General features: G+C 43.3%; 1 protein-coding gene across 2 annotated transcripts in view; it reads right to left on the reverse strand.

Moving 5' to 3' along the window:
- The window catches only part of MAP3K3 (mitogen-activated protein kinase kinase kinase 3), a 43,999-nt gene that overhangs the window by 13,678 nt on the left and 11,042 nt on the right, over positions 1-19,279 (reverse strand). Inside the window, exons 4-12 of one of the 2 annotated variants that reach the window (XM_054088104.1) lie at positions 19,059-19,099; positions 13,838-13,937; positions 11,836-11,949; positions 8,264-8,384; positions 4,228-4,361; positions 3,290-3,351; positions 1,633-1,700; positions 1,309-1,401; positions 267-458 (exon numbers count right to left, since the gene is read on the reverse strand). In XM_054088104.1, coding sequence (XP_053944079.1) covers positions 267-458; positions 1,309-1,401; positions 1,633-1,700; positions 3,290-3,351; positions 4,228-4,361; positions 8,264-8,384; positions 11,836-11,949; positions 13,838-13,937; positions 19,059-19,099 — 925 coding nt within the window. Of the gene's footprint in view, positions 1-266; positions 459-1,308; positions 1,402-1,632; positions 1,701-3,277; positions 3,352-4,227; positions 4,362-8,263; positions 8,385-11,835; positions 11,950-13,837; positions 13,938-19,058; positions 19,100-19,279 lie in introns of both variants that reach the window. The other variant, XM_054088103.1, reaches the window with a different exon arrangement.

Below are 19,279 nucleotides of genomic sequence, written 5' to 3' on the forward strand. Positions count from 1 at the left end.
GTGGTTGGACTTGATGATTTTAGAGGTCTTTTCCAACTGAAACCATTCTGTGATTCTATACATATTCTTAGAAGAAAAAGAGGAGCTGTCTTACAGGTGAGACAGACTGATCTCAAACCACAGCCATGTAATTATCTGGTATTGAATAGCTTGTTAACATCCAGCTCTGGTAACATACTGGGTCTGGAGTTCACCTCTAAAAGCCTTTCTTGCCCAGAACCTCAGGAGGCCTTTCTCCCATTACCACCAGGGTGCTGACTGCTTACATTTGGTGGGAATGTTCCTCTCCTGCACACCAAGGGCATTTTCGCTGTCAGCACTCCGCAGCCGCCCCCGGGGGTCCAGGTACTGCAACGCCAGGCCCAGGTTTTCTCCGTTGGTGCTTAAGGAACGACTTGAAGGAACCAAGGTGAAAAGATTCCCTTGGTGACGCCGTATCCGGGGAAATGTCCTCCGGCCTGGAGGAAAAAAAGTGAAATTTTAAACCAACATGCTTACAAGTGGAAGGTAATGACTGTAGGTTGAGCAATGAAGAGAAAGGAGAGAAGAAATGTGTTCTGGTCTGTTCCCATGGAGTAGAATCTAGTGCCAAACAGACAAGATGCAAAAATGTAACAGCTCAGGGCTGATGCTGCTGGAGCTCAGTAAGGCTTTGGATCATTCCCAAAGCAGAAGGGAGAGAACACTTTGTAACCGTCTCAGTGTAGCACTGCAGGATCTAAACTTGCCTTCCAAGGCAAAAATTTGGTTTATGGGCTCCCACATACCCTGTGAGGCTCATTAACAACTAACTGCACAGACAGGATGACTTTCTAAATAACGTGCCTGGACTAGCAAATAAAAACCATAAGCGAAGGTTAGGATAACTTGCACTTCTTATAAAGCTTTGAGAAATTAATTTGCATAAAGCCATCTGACGAGCAGAGATGTGACTCTTGAAGTCATTGGTATATTGAAAAGACCCAGAAGCAAGTCTTGAATCGTCAATTAGCAAAGCGTAATGAATCCCTGAGGGAGGAATCCACAATATATGACCATGGCAAATAACCACGTCCACTGCTCAAACCTCACAGTCACTGATCAGCCTGGACACCCCCAGAAAGGGCAAACCTAACAAAGAATTGTGAACAGCCACCATGGGGTGCTATGAAAACGTGGCAACATGCACAGCAGCGTTAACCCCAGCACTAACTGCAAGGACCAGGGCACTTCTAGGCTCTTCAATTAGGAGTTACACTCACCCCTGGAGATTGCCCTTGCTGCACCTTCTTTTTCAAGCCTGGAATCAAAGGTTTGAAAACAACTCACCATCGTTGTAGTCTTTGTGCTGCATGGAGACGTTGTAGCGCCGAGGATAAGTCCCACCTTTCCCCGCTTTGTCATAGATCTGATTCTCGCGGTCTGGAAGGAGATGCAAAGAGAGAAGTAAGGCTCCTTCAAGAAGTATAATGATGAAATTTTCCTGTAACAGCAGTTTTTTTAGGAAGAGGCGAGTAATAAATAACTTCATAGCTTTTCTGTCAACATATCCCCAGTTCTTCTATTTATACAACCCCAGCAAGCATGGAGGGTAGCCAGCAGACAGTAGAAAATGTCTGGATCAAATGATCTTTACACTGGACACTGACATACCTGAGAACTCTTGTCTATTATCAGGAAAGCTTTGTGCCCTTGACATCCGTGACTTCCGAAAAGAAGGACTAGTAAAGAAAGAAGGCAAGAATAAGTTTTGCTATCTACTGGAGCTACGAGGACTTTTAATACAAGCTCATGTATTTGCACATCAGTGATGGTGACTCTCAAATCTGTAATAATTCCATGCTACATCTGCAAAGCCGAAGTCAGGCTAAGCCCCAGTTAACCACACCTTTTCCCAGGGTGGGCAGTCATCCTTTCTGATCAGTTTGTGCCATTTATTTAGCAGCTTCTCGTTTGAGATCCAGTATTTCTTTCAGTTATCTGAAGCAGAAGGTTAACATCAAGGCCAAGAGGAAGAGCAGAACAGGGTTCAGCTTGCAGCACGTTGCTCACAGGGCAGCAGAGAAGGGGGATCACTGTCCCAGGAGGTTTACCCTGGGGGGTAAGAGTTCCTTTCACGAATGCTTCTGTGCGCTTTCCCCTCTACCAGCAGCAGATGAGCATAAACACAAACGATGCTTTATTGCTGATCCCTTGTGCTTCTCCTCCATAAGCAGCGCTCCTCAGTCAAGCCGTACAGTCTCTCATTTGGCAGAAGGCCTTTAACATCTCTTAAGAGATTTACACAAACTCCCCTTTGTGCCAAAGCCATTTTAATTGCACTTTTTTTCAGTTAACCAGTATAATCGGACTGAGTCTGATGCAGCGTTCAGACTTCCAAATGAGATTCCTTTTCTACTACACAAAAGGCAACAGCTTCCCCAGATGACGCCTACTCCTACAAGGAGTAACTAGGAAGGCTTTTTTGTTTGCCCACCTTCAACTTAGGGCAGGCAAAGGGGAAAGAAGGACAGGTAACCACTTAGCAACGTCTCCATCCCCAAATAAATGAATGCAGGCATACACACAGGTTAACTAAGTGCTTCCTTCTAATTCCATGAACTAGAGGAATTAAATGGGTACAAAACCAAACCTCAAATGCCTGGCATAAAAGCACACGCTACCTACAGGAATCAGCTTGGAAGAATCTTAAAAACACAAGGAAGCCAAACATTACAGGTGCTGGGAAGCCACAGTTGCTGTTCAAGTCAATAGGACCTACGGATGCCCACGAACACCTCATGCAACACCAACAGCAAAGAAAGGGTAGAAAAAGATCTAGAGCATCAGACTACGACAAACTCTTCATCAAAAGAAGGGCTCCACATTTACCTTTGGAATTAATATTATATCCTGCAGGATACAGGAATCCAGTGTAATGATCTATTTCTGTAGAAGAGGTTTTAGAATAGGTTGTTGTTCTTTTTTTTTTAAATGAACAAGTAGAGCCTTGTCTAAAATATTTAAATACCCTGCAGCCAGATGTTGTCTGACTGCAAATAGACAGCATGCTTTAGAACTCTGAATTTATAACTTAGAGCTACTGAAGTACCCATTTGTTGATGTATGGTTTTGCCAGAAAATAAAACAGCCTTAACACACAGTTAACTCTCTCCAAGAAATACATTGGGATACAGGTAGGAAGTAAGTTCCTATTACTCTCAAATAAAAGCTATGAAATGGAAAACACTCTTTTGCATAAGTACAACTGGCATTTCAATTTGAGCGCTTAAGTTCCTACCAGATTGTACATTTATACCTGTCTGCTGACCTGTCCAAGGATTGACAGCTTCCTGACACCGAGTTTTCAGCACTGCTTAAAGGGTCCAGCATCTGCAACACAGAAGAAAACACAGAGCAACATCAGTTTATAGAACCACAGAATGGTCTGGGTTGGAAGCCCAGCCAGTCCCACACCCCTGTCACGGTTCAGGGACACCTCCCACTGGATCAGGCTGCCCAAGACCCATCCAACCTGGCCTTGAACACCTCCGGGGATGGGGCAGCCACAATTTCCCTGGGCAATCTGTTCCAGTGTGTAGTTTCAGTTCAGTCTAATGCCTGAAAGTGGCTTTGCAAAAGGATGAGAGTCCACTACTGATTGCTTGGAGGACATCCAAATGAAGAAGAGAGGCTAAAGCTATTCAGAATATTCATTTTTCCTTTATCTGCCACAGAAATTGTTAAGGATGTACCAACTTTGAGACATTGCTTGAGGTGGTGAGGGGCTCTGCTGTGAAAATGAAAGTTTAACTCAGCCTCATGTGGTATTTTGATCCCAACTGGCTTGGGATCAGGAGCAGAGTCTCTGCTGGTGCTGGGCATTGCTGCCTCCACCTGCACGTCGCCCTCTGGCCTTACTTCCTACTTTTTTGAATGGAGAGTGCAGTTTCATAAGCAAGAAGGTCACATGGAGCTGCTAATGGGAAACCTGAGCGTACAGATGTAACCCACACCAAAACTGCTCAGTCAGAGCTGGAGAGACAATGCCCAGCAAGGTGGTAACTACTTCTGGCAGTCCAACAAAGACTTTGAACTTACACAGTTACACACAAGCAAGAAGGGTAATTTCAAGGAACAAAGCAGCACTTACAGGCGCTAATACAACCAAAGTTATAATACTTTGGAATGAAAAAGAGGGCCTGGAGAGCAGCAGTGAGTTCCTTAACAGGCGGACTTACTTTTTTTCACACTACTGCTTATACTTACACACTGTTCACTGGTTTCCGGGATGAATTCGCCTTCACTATTTATGCTGGTGTAGGAACCCTGCCGAGCAATGCGCTGTTGCCTCTCTGGAACGTACCCAGGAGGTGGTGAACTTCGGCCTGTGCTCTGGGAACCTGGGCCAGAAAGGAGGACATTCTTGGTATTTATGTTTACTGAAATGAGACAGCACAAACCTGTACACAAAATACAAATATTCACATCTAACACCAGACCTCAACGATCACAGCAACTCGAGTGAACCTCACAGTCTGGACAGAAATGGAACCAGGAGGTTGAAAAAGTAAATCATTCCACAAGTAACTATATTGTTGATTTAGATGCTACAAGATTTTTGGTGAGACTCTTAACAGAGCAGCCACTTATTTCTAACCTCTCCTGTTCAACCTTCTAAGCGTAACTTCTGTATCTCAGGAAAAGCAGAGGACTCCAGGAATTGGGCTTTTGGGCAGGAACTTCACTTCTCTGCTAATCTCCACTAAAGAAAAAACTTGCCAGGACAACCAATCTTCTGTCTTGATTATAAGTTTCCTTCTTAAACTAGTATCATTTACCCCAAATGACAGCACTAGCACTGCTAGTCATCATCAGGTGAGCTAATTATACCGACACTGAGCCATTGCAGTAGCACTTGGGAGTGTTGTTACCTTTGTAAATAACCCCCGAATTTCTGGTTTACTGTGTGAAAAATGCAACTGTATGACCAATTTGGGTGAAAACACATGGAGGCCACTTCTGCAATTCCTGTTAATTAGATGACATAGCTAGATGGACAGAGAGCACATCTAGGGAGCAGAGGATGAGAAAAACATTTTACTCATCTCTTAACAGCATTACCTACAGAGTTTCTGTTGTGCTATCAACAGAGAGAAACTTCTCCCCTTCCTTGCAGCTCTCAAAGAAGATACTTCGGAAACAGGAAGATCCCAAATCCTTTTTTGCAGTGACCTAACCACCTGCAGGTCCCACCAAGACACACTGCAAGCTCCAAGAAACACTGTGGTCTAGTCAGCCCACTCGAGGTCACCCATGAAGTCAGAGACAGCATTTTAAGATCAGGTCTCAAGCTGTGCTCTTCATAATGCTGTCTTTAATTAACTGTGTGTATTCAGGTGCTGTGAAAGATGGGTAAAGATCAGCAAATACTCTCCCAAGGAAAATATTTTCTACAGAAGTAATAAAGAGTGCAGGCAAATACTGGCAGATGTGAACTGAAAACTAGTGCACACACCTTTCAGAGGACAGCAGAGTTAAAAAAAAATCAATGCCAGCATGGCTTTGAGTGCATGGAGAGAGTGAATTACACGCAAAAGAGATAACCTATTGCTTAGAGGTACCACCTGATTTTCCAAGCAGCTCTGCGCGCTCACGTGACATTACGAGCCAACTGGCGTGGAGATAAACAAGAGAGCGTGCTTTGGGGCTGCACGGAGTCACGGGAGCACACTTTCACTCTTTCCGATCCAATGCCACGGCTGGCCAAAGGGAGCCCAAGTCCCGCTGGCATCGGCCCAGACGCTATTGTGAAAAGGCCACCATCACTGGGCAGGAAAAGGAAGTCAGCACTAAATCAATGTATATCAAAGGAAGTGAGTGGAAAAAACACAAGCGCTGCCAGATTGCTTAGCTACTTTTTTTTTCTTTTTTTTTTTTAAATAAAAGTTATCTTTACTTCCTCTGAATTGGTGACAGCAGGCTTGAGGCCCGTCCACTTCAGAAGACGGGAACACACAGATCTATCTCCTGCATGCAAACAACTTTGGTGAACGCTGCTTTCCACTTGCATTGCATGATGTGGTACGAACAGGAAAGTCTCTATGCCTGAAATTCTAGGAAACAGAGGTACATTCCTTTTCCAAATCAAGGATAGGAGAAGAGAAGGAAGAAAGAACTGATTCAAGGCCGAGCTATTGCCAAATTACCATCAAACCTCTGACAGAACTGGAACTCTTCTGGACCTCTTAATAATCTAACCGTCTGGAACTTTGACATGTTCAGAAAACAAAACCTATGTTTTCTTGATTGATGGAAGACTGGCTTATCAGAAAGTGCCCACAAGCTGGGATAAGAGGAAAGAGTCTGTACAACTGGGATACAGAAGGGGCCCCTTTTTACTATACAGCTTACCCACCACAAATACTTGGTACAGTCTGTTAACTCTGGCGTCATTATTTGGGTACCTCAGCACACCAATAAAGGAGAAAGAGGGTTTTTTTTTAAATAAAATATTTTTCGGCATTGAATTTGTCTGTGAAATGTAGTGTTTAGACATGCATAGATAACAGTCTTTATAGGACTGAGGAATGTTACTCTTTTTATGCATATTAACTTCAAACTAGAAAGATGGGAAAACTTCATCTCAGTTTCAGTCACATATTTCACAAGCTTTCAGCACTTCTTTGTTTGTTTGCTGCTTCCTAAGAGCAAACTGTATAAAAAGAGGATCAGCAGACTCTAGACAGGAGACAAACAGGTTTGCTAGACAAGTCTAGTATTGAGAACTACTGATTTAGTTCTCAAGTCCTTCTCTGCTGAGCTTTCTCCCCCAGCTACCTTTGGTCAGAATACCACAGATCTGACTCTGGTTTAGATCCCTCAATATGGAGACTGTTCTAGTTTAATAGGAATTACTATTTGACACTACTACTGCATTGCAAATACTGATCTAAAATCCTGCAATGATTATGCCTCAAGTGTACAGTTAATTAAACTGAAGCACTCCTCTCCTCACAGAGGGAGTTGGTTTAGAATTTGGAAACAAGACAACTCTGACTTTCTTAGTACCGCTCTTGTGATTTGCAGCACCTGTCATCTGAAGCATGAGATCTGACAAGCCCTAAAATAGCTGTTGTAACCAGCCATCCTCTGCTTCTGTTTCCAGCAAAATTTAGCCTTTCTCACTTCTAAAGAAAAGTCCTTTACGCTGAATGCCATCTCAGGCTCCAGTCTTCACATTGCAGATGCCTATTAATTGCTCGCTTTCTTCCTGCTCTTCCAGTGCTCCAAGTTGCACACCAATCAGCCACATTCTAAACCAAAGATTTTTTTTTGGGACCCATAAGTCTTTGAAACAGTTTCATAGGTTTTAGTTTTTCACATGAAAAGTTAACACCTTTGAGCTTGCTTCAATGACAGAGTTGAATAGTACTGCATAGTTATAGGGGGGGTTATAACAGAGAAATTGGGATGACTCGGACAAATATACCAGAGACAGAAGTCATAAAGCCCACAGGAGTCTTACATGGACATTTCCACCAAACTTGAGTTCATGAAGCGAACAGAACCACAAAAGAAATGAGACAAAGGTACACATAACTCCAACTTTTCTCATTCTCTTTTGTGTGGCTGTGGTATCAGCCCTGTGCTCTACTCACCTGGTAATGACGAGAGCAAAAGATTAGGGAACTCTGTATGTAGGGCTCTGGTTAGAACAATAAATCATAGACTGGTTTGGATTGGAAGGGACCATGAAGGTCATCCAGTTCCAACCCCCCTGCAGTGAGCAGGGACACCTTCCACTGCATCAGGTTGCTCAGAGCCTCATCTAACCTGACCTTGAATGTTCCCGGGGATGAGGCAGCCACCACCTCTCTGGGCATCCCCTTAGATAGGCCGCGGCAATTCCTCTGCTACTAGTAAAATGCTTGATTACAGGAGTGAGGACAGATTCCAAAGCCCAAGAGGAAAAGAAATAAAATCAAACCTAGCTTTCATGAACTGGAATTGCCAATCTAAATAAAAAGCTTAACGGACTCACGTAAGCTTTCCAAATTCCTAACCTCAACGAATCTGGCTTTAGGACATCCCCTTTAGCCGCTCCTCAGCTGTTCAACAACTTAGTAAGGAACTTTGAAACATTCTATTGTAAACATATTAAGAGCTCTTGAAAATGAACTGCCTTGTCCTAGAATAACCTTTCAATTTCTCATGGCTTTCATAAAAGCTATACTGTAAAAACCAGAGCCCAAAAGATACCTTTCACAAAACAAAGACAAAGAGAAGTGGCAAAAATACTCACTGACAGACAGATGCCTACTTCTGGGTTCTGGCTGCTGATAGGGCGTGTTCACATCCCCCACAGATTGGGAAGTTTTAATCCTGACTTGTTTGGGCAGTCCAGAATGGGGTGAAGAACTGGTCTGTTGGGTAAAATGAAAAAAAAAAAAAAGAATAAAAAATATATATATATAAACAATGAGACTAAGGAGCTCAAGCAGTCTGGCCACAGTTTCAAAAATATCATTATGTTTAGTAGCAGGAAAGTAGCTGTGAAACAGTTGCAGAGTCTGAAGTTTTATTAACTTCACAGAATACAAACAATGAAGGCAGTAAGAGAGCAAGCTTCCCAATTGCTATGTAAAACAAGAGTCAAACAACTAGAGTATGCTCCCCTCCGGCCTCAAATGAAATGCAGGGTTTACAAGTCTCGATGTTTGTCTTCCATTAGCAGCAACCTACAAGAAGAGGCTCAAGTCACTCTCTGAGACCAGACCATGGAAGAACCTACAATTTCTACCAGCCTCCTTGGCCAACAGAGGTAAATTACAAACCCTCCACTCTTTCAGAAGCAGTTGGATAGCAATTTGACTCCCGGCAATTTTTAAAACCATAAATTGACAATTTGGACTAAGTGGAAAAAAAACTTCTAGAGAGCTTAAGAGCACAAAGACTTCGGAGATGCCAAGACAAATGCTGCTTAAGTTGCTTTTATTCACCCTTCCTTGAACGTACACAAACGTAATCTAATTACAGATCTAATTACAGTCAAAGGACTTCTCCCCAGTTCGTTGAGAAAGATGGAAGGGATGACTCCAGCATGCTTTGTAGGAAAAGGAACTGCAGGATGGTTTTCCAATTCAGAGCAGCAAGCTGCTGCCCAACAGAATTATTGCCCTCCTTGTGCAGCAGTTACGCACAGCTCGGCCACGAGAGACTGCAAGCTCACCGCAGCCTCCACTTGGGAATATCTAGACTGCAGCTTCAGGCAGCTGACACCTCTATGCTCTCTCCACGGATGATAGAGGGGATATGGCCTCTTAACAGAGGACCAAACAGGACACCAGTTACCTGAGGATGGGACACTAAGGGCTCAACATATGGAATATCGTGAACTGTCAACCTCCCCCATGCAAATGCAATCCTGTGCATGTCAATGCAGGTGCTCAACACTTCAATTTTAATTAAATTTTCATCTTGTTCTGAAGTACCCACTTTTGCAAGAGGATATAATACTCCCTCCTCTTGTGTGTGACACAATTTAGCTACTATTAACTTATTTTATTGACACGAACAGAAGCAAAGATTCCCCGTGGAAATTAACTCTGACTTCTGAAAACTATTTGAATGTGACTGGTAAGCAAAGTGTGAGGCCACAAAATCAAAAAAGTAAAGTACTGAATACTCGTTCATTTAATAAGCACTTACGCTTGCACAGAGTATGGAGGGAGTCTGATTTAAAGGACAAACTCTACCACGTTGAATTTAAATTACATAAACTCTATTCTTGGGAGCTGAATAAAAGATGCAGAGGTCACACCTTTTATGTGGACAGTCTGGCTTTAATACTCTAGGTGTTCAACATTATCAGTTCTCCCCATTAGTTTCCAAAGACAAAGAAAGGAATGACAACAGAAGTGAGCTGCTTGACAAAAGAAAGCACAAATGAGCCACAGAAAGAGGCACAAGAAAATTAATATAAATGCTATTCACAAACACAGGCTCTCAGTAACAGTTACACAGCTACTGCTGTAAAGTTAATTTGGATTATATACATATTTGTGCCAAAGTCACGGCATTACCTTTCTATCCCCAGAAAAAGAAAAGAGCACAACCAAAACAAAATCTGCATCCTGTACTTCAGGAAAAATAATGCTTCCCGCTCCCTCAGTGGGATGAGATCATGCAGCCAAGAAACCTCCTTCAGACTTGTGGGCTTTTGCTTTATCACATGTAGGGCTCTCCTGTCAGGCAACACCGAGCTGAAGAGGAAGTCGGAGGAGAGGGGGGAAATAGTGGCACTTACTGAAGACTTCGCTGTTTGTTTCTGCTTTGAGCAAAAGAGGAAAAAACACCTAATAAAAGGACAACGCCACAGTACCGGCTACTGGCTGGTACAGGGATGAGATTTGCTGCAGATGCCTTACACAAAGTTTAAATAGGATCATTTAATATCTATTTGCAGTCTGAAGACAATGAAATTAATAGAGGGCTGTAAAAGAGGATTGGTTTACTGTGTTATACCAAAAGCTGAGGCCGCCTTTTACAAACTGTTTCCTGACAATACAGAACAAAGTCTGACTACGCTAGGTCAGACCAAAGGCCGCCTTGCCAAGTATTGTCTTCAGAACAGCCAGTAACAAACGCTTGAGGAAAGGGCATACGACAAGGAACAGCATCATCCCCTCCTACACCTTCCCAGCTTTGGCATCCAGTCATTTGGGAAAGGGCTGTTAACACTCCTGAAGGTCTTTGTGTTTCTATTAACACAGAATATCAAATTCAAAAATAGCAAGAAGGATATTTAAGTTCTCCTGACAGCTCCAAGATTTACAGGTGTGATTATTTAAGAGCTGGAGCTCACAGCCTGCAGAACCTGAATAGGGATGAACATTCGAGACTGACAAGCTGCTACCAACAGAGCTTTCAAGACAGAGCAGCTTTTTCTGTTACACTCTTTAAGAGAATTTGGTAATCTGCAAATAAAATCTCTAAGCTATCAATGTCAGCTTGAAAAGCTCTATGACCTTAATTTTGAAAAAAAGACATTAGTTGAGTGAACAAAGTTTTCCAGTCACAGATCAGGAATAAGGGAAACCTGACTTTTTACCCTTTTCAGCTGGCAGCTCAGGTCACTGCCCCAGCCAGGCAGCTTGGGGAGCTTGACTTAAAGACTCATATTATCATCTTTTCAACTGAAAATGCAAACTACATTGACACTCACTGCCATGGCCACGTGCGGCACAGGGAAGCGATCCAAGACACAATCAAATTCATAGAATGATAGAATGGTTTTGGTTGGAAAAGACCTTTAAGATCATTGAGTCTAAACACTGAATTAATTTTAGCTCTGAATTCATTGGTATTAGCTAAAAGCAACTTATTTTCTACACAGTAAGTTCGGATTCAATGCATTAGGCTACAGAACTGAAAAACCCCTGGGAGCAGTCCTCAGGCTTCTCACCCAGGAAAAAAAGTGCTAATAGCTTGTCTGCAAGGACAACCTGTGCTTTCTTAAAGATAATTACATGCACTCTCAACACTATGCTATTAATCAAAGGTGAAATAGTACTCTACAAACCAAACTCATTATGTGTTTCTGAATACAGTCATCGGGTACTTGATATAAAATGGCCTTCATGTCACAGTCTAAAAAGCTGCAATCGTTTAGTCCTTGAACAGCTGCTGAAGCCAGGGGAGGGAAAAAAAAAGAGATACCTATAGCTAAGCCAAAGCAAAGAGGATAAACATATGCATTCGCATCTGTGAAGAGGGATTTTACTAATCCCTGTTACTCTCAGATAAGGCTACCAGCATTTCAGAGACAAGGGTAAAAACTTTAATTTTGATGCAGTCACAGAAGTTGTTACCTACATGGTTTCTGTCCTGAGACAGCAATAATATTCTAAGGCTTTTCACATTAGAGCTTCGGTCTAAGAGATCTACTGCTTTATCCAGGTCATCTTGATTTTTCAAAGGAATAGATAGCTGCAAAATAAAGAGCAGGAAAAAAAAACCATTAGAAAAAAACCAGAATTAATAAGTCTTCTTCCACAATTGGTATTTAAACAACCAGTACAAAAAAAGAAACGTAATATCAGATTCTGATTGCTCAATTATTCCACTGATTTTCTTTACAATGCTGTCTTACTGTCCTTTTTAACAAGGTTTTCCTCCCACACCATCAGAGTAATGGCTGACCCCATACAGACTTCTCTAAGCCACCATCAGCAAAAATATTAATTGCTACCTGAATTTGATTTTTGCAAAGCACAAGCCAGAGACAAGTCCCCCAACTCCCTGACAAGAACATTGTCTCAGAGTGCCTATGAATCCAGACCTAACAATCGAGTGAAAATCAGGCTTCATTGAGACTAATACGATAAAGATTAAGGTTTTGCATACGGGAATCAAAGAATTTAAAACTTGAAATGAAATTATGCTCAGACACCCTCTGTTCTACAGCCCACTTACATCTCAAAATGTAGATGTTAGTAACACTGAAGAATCCCTTCCGTTTCTGTCCAACGCCTACTGGCAAATGGGGATTTGCATCCCTCTCGTTAGGGATGCAGTACCGAATGGTGGGAGGGCAACACCACAACAAAAAAACCAAGGAATAGCCAGCGTATCCAGAAAGAGAAAGCCAACAAACCACTTTAGATTAGTAACAGGGACTATTAAGTTCCTCAGAGATCACTGCTATTCCCCACATCACTTTCTTTTACCAATGACAGCACCCACAGCCTCTCATACCAGAGAGCCTCCTCTGCTCTCTAATCCTCCGCATTCACCCAACAGCTGGGCAAGAAGAAGGAAGCGCTGCAGCAAGTAGGAGGTAAATGTGTTATGAAGGGCTGGATGGCTGCTGCTGGGCAAACGCAATCATCAATGCCAACTCTGCTACCAAGCGGCTGAAGAAAATACACTGGGACTGCCTGCAGTCCTCCAACTACATGCATTACTTTGCAATGGCTGCTTTCAACAGCTGGAATAGGATTATAGAACAGTTTGGGTTGGAAGGAACCTTAAAGCCAGTTCCAATCCCCTGCTCTGGGCAGGGACACCTCCCACTCGATCCGGTTGCTCCAAGCCCCATCCAACCTGGCCTTGAACCCCTCCAGGGATGGGGCAGCCACCACCGCTCTGGGCAACCTGGGCCAGGGCCTCACCACTCTCATAGCAAAATATTTCTTTATAATACCTAATCTAAATCTCCCCTCTTTCAGCTTAAAACCATTCCCCCTCGTTACTTCTTTAAGATTCTCCCAAGAGTCTCTCTCAGCCTGAAGAAAAGAAGGCTCTGAGGAGATCCTATAGCGACCTTCCAGTACGTGAAAGGCACTACAAGGAAGCTGGGGAGGGACTGGTCACAAAGGCTTGTACTGATAGGATGATAGGGAACGGGTATAAACTGGAGAGGGGCAGATTTAGGCTAGACACGATGAAGAATTTCTTCACCATGAGAGTGGGGAGACCCTGGCCCAGGTTGCCCACAGAAGTTGTGGCTGCCCCATCCCTGGAGGTGTTCAAGGCCAGGTTGGATGGGGCTTGGAGCACCTGATCCAGTGGGAGGTGTCCCTGCCCATCGCAGCGGGGTTGGAACTGGATGATCTTTAAAGTCCCTTCCAAACCAAACTATTCTATGATTCAATACCGGTACAAGGAAGCAAGGTACTGATGTTTGTACAACACGCACGTCAGTGGGATGTTTTGTCGGTATCAGCATGTTTCCCTCTGGAGCAGAGTGATTCAACTCTCGTTCATATTATAGGGAAAAAATGAAAACTAAATTTAAGGAATTTGGGATGAGAAAAGGAGGTGTCACCCAGAAAGAGTGTTCCATGTTCTGAGCACTGATAACAAGGCTCAGTACCTCGTTGTTCATGTAGTGGAGGTCCAGTGGCTGGCCAAAGACTGTTTTCACTTTCTGTTGCACGTCTTCATAGCGCACGGGGCGGACAAATGGGATAATTCTGGAACGAAAGAGAATCACTGATTAAATTCAGAATTATACTTGACAACGCAATCAAATTAGATGGCCGAACCACTGAAAACACATTTGAATGTTCTACTTTCCTCTTCAAGCAGGTCGTGAACCTTTCCAATTTGAATTAATATTAATTATTTTACCAAGGAATTCTTGATCTCTGGTCCATTTCCAAATTGTTTATCAAAATGTAATATTCAACTGAAGATTTCAAATAGAATCCTTTTGTCCCTGGATAAAAAAGTATCCTTTACCAAATACATTTCCTTCACTTATCAGGACACAAATCTCCTATGCACTTTGGCTTAAAGAATACTGCCTCACGCACAAAACGCAAACAAATGCATTCAGTGAGAGCTGAACTGAAAGCTGCAGAAAGCCCAAAGAACAAAAAATTATTTGGTTTAAGTACTCCAACATCTGAACTCACAACTCGCTCCTTAAAAATTTCCAAAACACATTCCAGTTGAAAAAGGTTTTGACACACACTCCCATAGCAATGTCAGTCCTGAACTCTAGAGGGAAGGCATCAGCAGGAGGACGCAAAGGAATCTGAAACCCTCTTTCCCAAAGGTGGTCTGTGATGTTAGCTACACATTAGCTTCACTGCTTGCTCAGCTCAAACATCTCCAAACATCTGAATCACAGGCTCACTTCACTGTCTCTGCAGTTACCCTTCAAGTCCTCTGCAACACAGCAGGAGCTTTTCTCAAGAGCTGAAGTCAAATCTAACCGTAGCTGTGCCACTGTTTGTCGCTCACTGCTTGCTTGACTTAAAAAATTTGCTTATTTTTAATTAGAGAGACCTAATAGTTCAAAACTTAAACACAGCTTCAGCTGTAACAGCAGTGGCACAGTTGACTTGCAATAATTCAGAATATTTGTATAAAACAGAATACAAGGCAAGTCAGTCTCATACTCTCACTCCTTCTTTCATGAGTATTTCCGTATGTAAGGCATCTCTGGGCACCTTCACCAATCGACTGACATATCAAATAGACACAGATGTCAATGGTTCCGACCACTCTCCCTGAGCCCAGACCTTGGGACACCTCAGTTCTAGTGCTCACCTGTTTCCTCGCCAGGAAACATTCACAAATGGCCTCAAGAATTCCAAAATCATAGAATCATAGAATAGTTTGGGTTGGAAGGGACCTTAAAGATCATTCAGTTCCAACCCTCCTGCTGCCCAAGGCCCATCCAACCTGGCCTTGAACCCCTCCAGGGATGGGGCAGCCACAGCTTCCCTGGGCAACCTGGGCCAGTGTCTCACCACTCTCAAGGTGAAGAAATTCTTCCTTATGTCCAGTCTAAATCTGCCCTCTCCAGTTTATCCCTGTTCCCCCTTGTCCTATCAGTACAAGCCTTTGTGAACAGTCCCTCACCAGCTTTCTTGTAGCCCCTTCCAGGTACTGGAAGGTTGCAAAATGGCAACAGGCACAGCCGTCCTAAGGGAACCCTGCAGAATCCTGCAGCACGTGCAGAAAATTGCAATCTACTTTTCTTTGTTTTCATTACTGTTTTGGCTACTTTGGAATAGAAACTCTAATGCTTTAGAGAAAGTAGTAATATGGAGTTCCAGCAAAGCATCTAGAACTGTTTATTTTGGTGGAACATTCTTCTGTAGGAAGCTGTCAAGTACTCAGAAAGCGCTACCTTGACAGCTGTGGAAAAGGATGAATTTCACCCTCTTCAGAAGAATCGGCAGCAAAATATCCTGGGTCAAGAACTGGAGGATTCAAACCATAGTTTGAGCTATAGTTTACAACCCACTATTCTAGCAAACCAAAGATGTCTGCTGCTCAGAAACCCACTTTTCATCTCTCTGCCACACAAGGCCCAGGTTGTTGGTTGTTGGTTGTTCCTGCCTTCAGGCTCCTGCAACGAGACGTCTTGTCACCTGCTTCCATGGGCCACGCGACCACACTGCATCTCCGCAACGAGCAAGTTAAACAAACAGCTGACGGCCACCATCCTCCTGAAAGCTACTGCTCCATTTCCATAGCTGCTCACCCCACCACTGCACCTTTAAACAACTCACAGCTGAAATATTGCCTCAAAAAGCTTACTAACACCACTTCACAATTTTGCCATCAGGCAGAAACAGGAAGACCTGAACGAACCACAGAAATTCAAGACCTATCTTGCTCACAGTGGCAAATCTCTGAGCTCAGTGAAACCCTGAATCACCTCTGGGGAAGCTCACAGGAGTTTGTGCTGAACCTGTGCTTTGGATAGAAGGTTTAGTTTCCAAAACGTCCATCCTGCCTGCTTTGCCAGCACTCTGTATCCTTTCACGATAGGCAGCTTTTGTTTTAAATAGCTGCAGTGTTACTTGGCTTCCTTAGCCCTTTCCCAGGAAGGGTTCATCTTGCAACCAGACCTACAACATTCAGCTCTTCAGAAATAATTGTCCTTGTTAAAAAGGAGCCCACAATAACATTTTCTACATATTACTAAGAAACCCATCCATGAAATCACAGTACTCTGGCACCACACAAATGTAATTTAGCTCTCCGTCGAGCCGAAGCCCCTTATAAAGGCTCCCATTCTACAGTCGATGTATTAAAAAGCAGAGTTGTTCTCAGGTGCCACAAATTCTATTAGTTTAAAAACTCGGTGAGCTCTTCTAACACAAAATCATGGACTGCAGGGTTTAAGGAGCCCATTCCTGCCTGACCACCTTAAATATTTGTGGTTAGATCTGGCAGCTCCTCTGAAACCAAGCACACACACTTACATTCTCGGTGCAAGCTTGCTGTCTGTAACTGCATACCACTTTGGGAATGGGGAATTCAGGCAAGCGTAACTGCATAATTAGACTAACACACAATCAACCTTTTCATTTTAATGTTACTTCAGAAAAAAAACCTCTTTCTTCTCCCCTGAGCTCCGTGCCATCTTAAACACACTCAGGGAGAAGACATGCAAAATGATATGACTGCAGTGACAAGATTTTGCTTCCAAATTACCTTGTCCTAACATGGTATCACAAGAAATGGTGCCATGTCACACAGTGGCTCTGTTGTGGTGCACACAACACCTTTCACACAGCAGAGGGCTGAGAAGATCTGGCTGACAAAGGCACCAAGAGATGCCAGATAGGATTACTCATAAAATTTTCTTCAAGCACCAAAAGCCAGGGATTTAGTAACAGAACTCACCACATAGGATGTTGGTGAAGAAACAGTTCCATTTTGGAGGAAGACTTCACAAAATATTCTCTACTGCCTGCTTTACTAACAAAGAACACCTCTGCTTTTCTGTTTTAGCAAAAAATTCTTTAAATTGACAAAGGTACTTGAGGAGGAGCTTAAGCAGCTCAGCCAGTAACCCTTGCGAGTAACAGGCTGTTAGGATCACTAGCTACAACTTCTACTGTGGTACAAGCAACATTAAACCAGCATTTTATGATGAACCCACGAGCTATTTCATGTTGAAAGTACTGTCCGGGATGGGAGAAACCAAAGGATTCCCACAGGACATCTGTGAAGAGTATCATATAAATTCATGCTTACAATCCAAATAGTGTCTTCAGAAAAAGGAAACTGGAACCTAACACTAGGATCCCATTTTCCCCCTCAACGAGGGCTCAAGAGCATCCTCAAAGAGGCTGCAAAGAAGATTGGAGCCTTTCTGTATGTTCACACAGCCATAACAGCGTTGAGAGCTTCTCTCAATTACATGGCAGGCAAGAGGCTTTTTGAGACCTACTTAGAAACATGTAGGCAATTTTACCCATCAGGAACAACAAAACCTGAAAATGCTAATATAGTTCAATCTGTTTTTTATAAAAGAAAGGGTGACAAAACTAAATATCAGAGGAAATCACAAGGAAACTCTTTGGCCAATGCAAAAAACTCCGTTTGTTGTATCTGTTGCTCAGTCCCAGCAGGACAGTGCTAGCGAGAGGTCATCAGGAAGTGAGAAACTAGAAAAGAATGACACTAAATTCATCAGATTCATTTGGTTTTAGTTACATGAAACAGGAAACATATCTGAAATAAGACTATCAGTGAATTTATTTCAGGCTGGACAGCTTTTTTAATACAGAATCATAGAATAGTTTGGGCTGGAAGGGACTTTAAAGATCATCCAGTTCCAACCCCCTGCAGGGACACCTCCCACTGGCTCAGGCTGCCCAAGGCCCATCCAACCTGGCCTTGAACCCCTCCAGGGACGGGGCAGCCACAGCTTCCCTGGGCAACCTGGGCCAGGGCCTCACTGCTCTCATGGTGAAGAAATTCTTCCTTATGTCAGGCCTAAATTTGCCCCCCTCCAGTTTATACTCATTTCCCCTCGTCCTATCCCCACAAGCCTTTGTGAACAGCCCCTCCCCAGCCTTCTTGTAGCCCCTTCAGGTCCTGGAAGGTCGCTATAAGGTCTCCTCGGAGCCTTCTCTTCTACAGGATGAACAACCCCAACTCTCTCAGCCTGTCCTCAGATGGGAGGTGCTCCAGCCCTCGGATCATCCTTGTAGCCTCCTCTGGACCTATTCCAACAGCTCCATCTCATTCTTAATTTGAGAATTCCAGAATTGGACACAATAATCCAGCTGGGGTCTCCCAGGAGAGGAACAGAGGGGGCAGAATCCTCTCCCTTGCCCTGCTGGCCACGCTTCTTTTGATGCAGCCCAGGATGTGATTGGCCTTCTGAGCTGCGAGCACACGTTGCGGCTCATGTCAAGCTTCTTGTCCCTCAGCACCCTCAAAGCCCTTCTCTGCAGGGCTGCTCTCAATCACATCATCCCCCGTTGCGTACTCAAATCAGGGATTGCCCTGACCCAGGAGCAGGATCTTGCACTTGGCCTTGTTGAACCTCACGAGGTTCTCACAGCCCCACTTCTCCAACCTGTTCAGGTACCCCTGGATGACATACAACGGCAATTACGTACAAATAGGTATTACGAAAATAAATCCAAGTGTTATATGACACACAAATTCATAAAAATAACCAAGTTATGACTGATCTGGTTGCTGTTGCCTTTAGTGTGTGTTTTTCATTCAGGAACAAGGAAAGTAAAGCCAACAAAACATTTAACCTAATGTTACTAATAACTAAACTATTCTACTAAGCAAAGAATCAAAAAAAGTGAAGACAGACTTACCGTCTTTCTCCATTGTATTCAAACTTTATCCTTACATCATTCTGCAGAAGAAAGAATGAAAGGTTAGTCTGCAATGACACTCTGGCATACATAACAGCACACAAACAGGTCATAGCGATATTTTAAGTCAAAACAAGTCAATTTGTGATTGCAGCAGGGATCAACTCCTCCAAGGGCTAATCTAGAACATAAGTCCAATTACTTCCTCCATGGAAGCTGAA

Source organism: Cuculus canorus, chromosome 25 (genome assembly GCF_017976375.1).
Source record: "Cuculus canorus isolate bCucCan1 chromosome 25, bCucCan1.pri, whole genome shotgun sequence".
In the NCBI taxonomy this organism is placed as follows: Eukaryota; Metazoa; Chordata; class Aves; order Cuculiformes; family Cuculidae; genus Cuculus; species Cuculus canorus.